The sequence below is a fragment of the Ipomoea triloba genome, chromosome 11, assembly GCF_003576645.1.
Source record: "Ipomoea triloba cultivar NCNSP0323 chromosome 11, ASM357664v1".
NCBI lineage: Eukaryota > Viridiplantae > Streptophyta > Magnoliopsida > Solanales > Convolvulaceae > Ipomoea > Ipomoea triloba.
In genome coordinates this window covers 20,920,504-20,926,723 of record NC_044926.1, presented here as the reverse complement: position 1 = coordinate 20,926,723, position 6,220 = coordinate 20,920,504, and the positions used below count along the sequence as shown (strand labels likewise).

Below are 6,220 nucleotides of genomic sequence, written 5' to 3'. Positions count from 1 at the left end.
AATACTTGACATGTTGCTATTTCTAAGTATGAGATACTTTTATGTTGAGGGTAACTTCAGCCAAGTTAGTTAGACTGTTGACTTAATAACTAAAACGTTACAAGTTCAACTCCCAACAGTATGCTTTATTCCTTATTCAAATATATCTCAAATACAAGGTGGGATATTAAAAAAAAAAACTTTTATGCTTCCCTTATGCAAATATCTCAAATTTCATGGGAGAAACTGAAATTACATTAGAAGTTAGGGGTACTGATAAGAAAAACCCCAAATAGATGTTGCATCTAAGAAATCATCGAAAGAGAGAGAGAACAGCCGGAGTCTTCAAAATTTTTCCTCGTCTTTCTTCTCTCCGTTCACTTCCGGCTGCTTAAAGAGAGAAGATAGAGATACAAAGGTCTCCAAGAGTGAGAGAGGGACCAGACGAATAGACGATTGATCTCCTCCTTCAATATATATACGTATACATCTATATATTGATATACACAGAGATCGCAGAAGTGGGAGGGTGCATTTTGATAAAATGGATTTGGACCAGTGGATAGTGAAGGTGAAGGACGGTCAGCACTTATCCGAGGATGAGCTTCAGCTTCTATGTGAATATGTACGTTTCTTCCATTTAAAACCCTAACTTTTCATTTTTTTTTTGAAAGACTAACTTTTCATTTCTCATTCATTGCCATTATTTTCTTTTTCGTTTTGAGCAATTTTTGTTTGTTCATTTACTTTGTCTGTTTATTCTTGCTTTTTAAAATTATACTTCTTGCATGGTACCCAAATGATTTCTGGAAAGTAACTGGTGGTTTAAGGGTAGTTGGTAGTTTGAGACGATAAGAAGAATATCACTCAATTTTCTTTCAATTCTCTGATTTCTGTGTTTCTTGGTTACAAGATGTAACGACCTTTGAATCCTGAGCCTCAGATTGCCAGAGTTGAGTTAATAGAAGGATGAAGTGAGTGCAGGTCTGCAGGAAGAACAGAATGATTTGCAGAGAGGAGAGAAAAAGAAAGAATATAGAGACAAAGAAGGATATGGGTTTTTTTTTTTTGTTTTTTTTTTTTTGTTTGTTTGTTTTCCATTGTAATCTTCAGATACAACTCAATTGCAAGCAGTTAGCTCTAGCTAAATCAATTGAAATGTAACTAATCTAGCTGGAATTATGCCACAAATTCAATGCTGTCAGCCTGGGTGGCAATCTTGTAATTAACCTCGAAATATACTTGCCATAAATGATACTGTTTAACTCCTTGATCATCCACCCTTTTTGCTAATCAAAATGATAACATTTTTCTTGTGTGTACAACTTCTTACAGCAGGACAATGCACAACCATATCAGCTGGGTCATTAGTTCATTACACTAGATGACTTTGTTGTTTCTCTACTTTTAAATTGGATATCTTATCTGTTCTTGTAAAAGTGGGGTTTTGCCATTCTATTGGGATACTTGCTAGAGTGAAATATATGAACTATTTGAGATAGTCATGTTAATTAGACATTAGATGGTGAATAACTTAACACATTGATATTTTTACTAGAAAGTGATGCTCTTTGCTCTCATCTTTGGAACTTCCAAGGACAGGATCTGGTTAGATATAATGCATCTTCACTATTCTGGTTAGATGCAGTCCATTGTACTGTACTTTCAGTTGTACTTTATGCTCACAATTCCTTATTCCAGGTGAAAGAGATCCTAATCGAGGAGTCAAATGTGCAACCTGTTAACAGCCCAGTTACTGTTTGTGGTGACATACATGGCCAGTTTCATGATCTAATGAAACTCTTCCAGACTGGAGGTCATGTTCCAGAGAAGAATTATATTTTTATGGTAAATTTTTTTTTCTCATTCTATTCTCTTAAAGCAATGGTTGTTTTGTATATTATTTGCTAAATTATTGATGCTGTCAGTTTCATAGTTTTATTGATTAACTTTTGATTTCTCGACAGGGAGATTTTGTTGACCGTGGATATAATAGTCTAGAAGTTTTCACTATTCTTTTGCTCCTTAAAGCAAGGTATATCAAAGCTCATAGCTGTAAATGTTACCTCAAGGATATACATAAGTGCATGCTTCTTTCTACCCTTCTATTAAAATGCAATATACTTGTAATGTCACTTCTTAGTATATGATAATCTATATGTGTACTATACTTCTTATTGCATTTTCTATGAATTCTTAGCCTGGAATGTAACCAAACTTGATTGTAGGTACCTGCTAAAGGTTGTTTAGAAATTGAAATATTAGTTGATATTTTGGCTACTATGATTGGTGAACTTTGAGTTTGGTCTGACACTGAATTCTGAAGGATTAGTTGGGTGTACTGCGGTTTATGGTTGTTATTTCTTTCAGCTCAATTATTTCTTCCATCATAATTTTGTTCAGAGATTGTTTAGTGACTTTATTTAACTGGTGTTTCGTTTGCTTGAACAATTATAACCTTGATGCTTTTGTCGTTAAACTTACTATTCTGGATTGCTGTAAAAAAGTTCAATGCTATCTAATTTTCCTGGTTTTTTTTACTTCCAGATATCCAGCGAATATTACTCTTTTACGTGGAAACCATGAAAGCAGGCAACTGACTCAGGTAATAGACGTTTGTCACTTAACTTTGGTTTCAGGATAAATAATTCTATGAAATTTGTTTACTATATGCAATATTCACAAATTGGATTAAAGGAAACAAACCTTGCACACTTTTCCTACACTACATGGCCTTGAATTTTTTAAATCAGTTACGTGTATTTTTCTTTTTAACTGTATGATGCAATTGTCCACCACATTGGAGAGGGGATTTCTATTTTCAGTAACCTAGTCATTAAGGAATACCTCCATATAAGCTTAAGAAGGAAAAAGTAATGTACATATCACCAGCCACGGCATGTTTACCGGGAGGTGTATCATGTTTACAAAGTAACCTAAGAAAAAAGGAACTTGCATTTTATGTTTTTTTCAGTTATGATAGCTAATTGGAGTGATTTTTTTAGTTCAGGTGGCTAATTGTATTTTTTTAGGGTAGTAGGAGGCCTATTTGGCCCTTATCCCTTTGCTTTACTACTGTGTTTTCCTCTTGTCATTTAATATCTAATTGGTGGTACATTGATTTCTTTGTCTACTTTGCTTAAAATGGTCATGCAATTGATGTGCTCAGCTAGTGTTGAGTGTGCATTATCTTTTACCACTTATCAAATGAAAAGGAGTGTTGTCTTTGATTTTATCCTTTTTAAAATAGGTTTATGGTTTCTATGATGAATGCCAAAGAAAGTATGGAAATGCCAATGCTTGGCGGTATTGCACTGATGTGTTTGACTATCTTACTCTCTCTGCGATTATAGATGGAACAGTATGTGCTACCACTTCTCTCCCCTCTTGCACCTTTTTTTTCATCTATGATTGGCTTTAAAGATCTACCTATCTATCTATTATATTTAACATATTTTCTTTAATTTTCAGGTACTATGTGTCCATGGTGGGCTTTCTCCTGATGTTAGAACTATTGATCAGGTACCTTTTGTGTTAAATATTCTTGCATTTTAACTATTCTGTTCGTTGTGATAATGTTTTTTTGATTTTTTTTTTATGCAACTTTCTATGATGTCATCTCGGTATGTAAGTGGGCTTCTATATGGCTGGCTTACATAACCTTTTTTATTCTTTTTGTCCCAAGGTGCTTAATGTGCCACTTGTAGAGTTGTAATTCTTTCTGCACTTCTGAGTTTGCACCTTCTGTTGCAGATCAGGATCATTGAACGTAATTGTGAGATACCTCATGAAGGGCCCTTCTGTGATCTTATGTGGAGTGACCCTGAAGATATTGAAACATGGGCAGTAAGTCCTCGTGGAGCAGGATGGCTTTTTGGATCCAGGGTTACATCTGAGGTATGACAGATTATGACATGTAAATTGTGTTACATCCCCTGTTTCTAGAAGTGATATTTTCCTCTTTTGCAGTTTAATCATATCAACAAGCTGGATCTAGTTTGTCGGGCTCACCAACTTGTCCAGGAAGGTCTAAAGTACATGTTTCAAGACAAAGGACTTGTGACTGTGAGTTGTCTTTTCTACTTTGGTTTACCTTTAAAGATGGCATTCCTACTCTGTGGCATGATCAATTTCTTATTTTCTTTTGTTCCATGCAGGTGTGGTCAGCCCCTAATTATTGCTATCGGTGTGGAAATGTAGCTTCCATTTTGAGCTTCAATGAGAATATGGTATTGACTCATGCTATTTTAAAAGTTAAACCAATGAACTTTTATCTGTTTAGGGACTACTTGCAGATAGCATTATGTTTTCAATCTAGCTTCATTGTTAACACGCACTTCAATAGGTCAAGCTCACTTCTAGGAATTATTTACTTCTCATTTTCTTTCACCTTTGACATTATTGGAAATTTGTCCCGTATCTACCCTAAACAGCTCATATGGTTAAATGCTTAGGAATATACCTAGCTGGAAAACGGATTGCATATCTGTAATTTAATAATTGATCTACCCATAACTGGCTCACTGGCTTAGATGGCAGCTTTATGAGATGAGTTCTAAATGAGGCTCTTAGTTTCATTTCTAATAGTTCTCTGCAAAGTTTCAATGTCTCTGTACTGTATTGACACAATTATTTCATGAATTAAAATTTTGTTTTATATTAGTCATGTAGGATAGTTTATTTTGTATGGTAAATTTTTCCATACCACAACATCCTGGAATCGGACATTGGGTGAATGTTTAAACATTGTCCTATATAAAATTTGTTAATCACTTTATTTTAGTTACAGTCAGGATTAACAGACTTATTTAGCTGACAGATTTTCCCCTTTTTATTGGCACTGCTATATATACAGTGGAAAGTTGAGAGTTTGGAGAAAGAGAACGCAAGGGGGTTGCAAACATTAGAAATTTTGGAAAGCCCTTTTAATGATTAATTTTAGAAATTTATGCCTGAATATACCTCCAAAATGTGTGTTCTTTTTTCATAGGTTTCACTTTCCTGCATCAATGTTAGCCATGGAATTGACTTTGAAATCCACTTTTGTATCTTTCCTCTAATGCTTGTTTATTCTCTCAGGAGCGTGAAGTGAAGTTCTTCACTGAAACTGAAGAAAACAACCAAATGAGAGGACCTAGAACGGGAGTTCCGTATTTCTTATGAGCTAATTTTCTTACATTGGTTATTGCAATATATTTCTGCACCTGATTCCACTTGTCTGGAATGAGATATTTGTCAGGTTGAGGAAACCTGAATATATGTGGCTTGGTGTTCTAACAAGATGGTTTATGCACCAAAGCTCGATGCCGTAACCTTGCCATGTCTGAATAGTTTGTGCCCTGTAGGGTGTAGCAAAGATAGTGTCAAATATTTGTTTCCCTTCTGTTTCATAGTTCTATGTAGCGTGCTATATTTTGGTTCTCATTGTTATCAGTATAAACACTTGAGATTACCTGCAGTCATTTGGTATGGCCTCTCAGTCTATTTTAGTTTTGACTAAATATAGCAGTTTTTGATTTATTGGATAGTTTATTTATCCGTTTTAAACAATAATGCATTTTGGTGTTTGGTTTTGTCCCTTTTGAGCTATATGATGTATTGAAGAGATTTGATTTCTTGATGCTGTTGGTACCAATTATAGAATGGACGGGGGTTCAATCTTGCAATGTAAATCCTGTTTTAGTTAAAAAAAAACAATATTCAAACTTGCAAATAAATTGAAGGTAAATATGTAAATCTTGTTTTATTTCACAAAAAAAAAAAATGATATTCAGATTATGCCCGATCAAATAAATTAAATGTATATAATATGTTAATTGTAATAGGTAAATAATTTTTTAATTGAAGATACACAATATGTTAATTGTGACTGTATGTATGTAATATGTTAATTATAATATGTATATAATTTATTAATTATAAGTATATACAATATGTTAACTGTATGTATTTTGGATTAGAATTCACAATGCAAGGTGAATTCTAATTCTAATCTATGGTATAACATTGTGTTGGTACCTATATATAGATTATCTAATTGGACTTTTGTTGCCCAAGAGTAGTCCGTGCTTGATACATTTGTTTCTTCTTATTCTCTCATCCTATGACTTGCAATCATTATTCGATAGATCATGGTCCACATAATTGTGTGTATTAAGAATAAATAGTTATATTATTTGTATATTGAATATACATTATTTGATAGTATACAGAATAATGTACTTCAAGTATTTAAATAATG

At 33.6% G+C, this 6,220-nt stretch overlaps 1 protein-coding gene across 1 annotated transcript; it reads left to right on the top strand.

The window, feature by feature from the left end:
• The first annotated feature begins 290 nt into the window (after positions 1 to 290).
• LOC115997074 (phytochrome-associated serine/threonine-protein phosphatase 3-like) lies at positions 291 to 5,556 on the top strand. The gene is made up of 10 exons (XM_031236546.1): positions 291 to 604; positions 1,681 to 1,827; positions 1,947 to 2,014; positions 2,527 to 2,584; positions 3,230 to 3,340; positions 3,451 to 3,501; positions 3,733 to 3,876; positions 3,949 to 4,044; positions 4,137 to 4,208; positions 5,059 to 5,556. The coding sequence occupies exons 1-10, from the start codon at positions 524 to 526 to the stop codon at positions 5,140 to 5,142; spliced, it is 912 nt and encodes a 303-aa protein (XP_031092406.1). The 5' UTR covers positions 291 to 523; the 3' UTR covers positions 5,143 to 5,556.
• Positions 5,557 to 6,220: the final 664 nt, after the last annotated feature.

Coding starts and splice junctions, on each gene's coding strand:
- LOC115997074 (XM_031236546.1), top strand. CDS start 524: ATGGATTTGGACCAGTGGATAGTGAAGGTGAAGGACGGTCAGCACTTA. Junction 3,502..3,732: donor ATGTTAGAACTATTGATCAG/GTACCTTTTGTG, acceptor CTTCTGTTGCAG/ATCAGGATCATTGAACGTAA. Junction 3,877..3,948: donor GATCCAGGGTTACATCTGAG/GTATGACAGATT, acceptor CCTCTTTTGCAG/TTTAATCATATCAACAAGCT.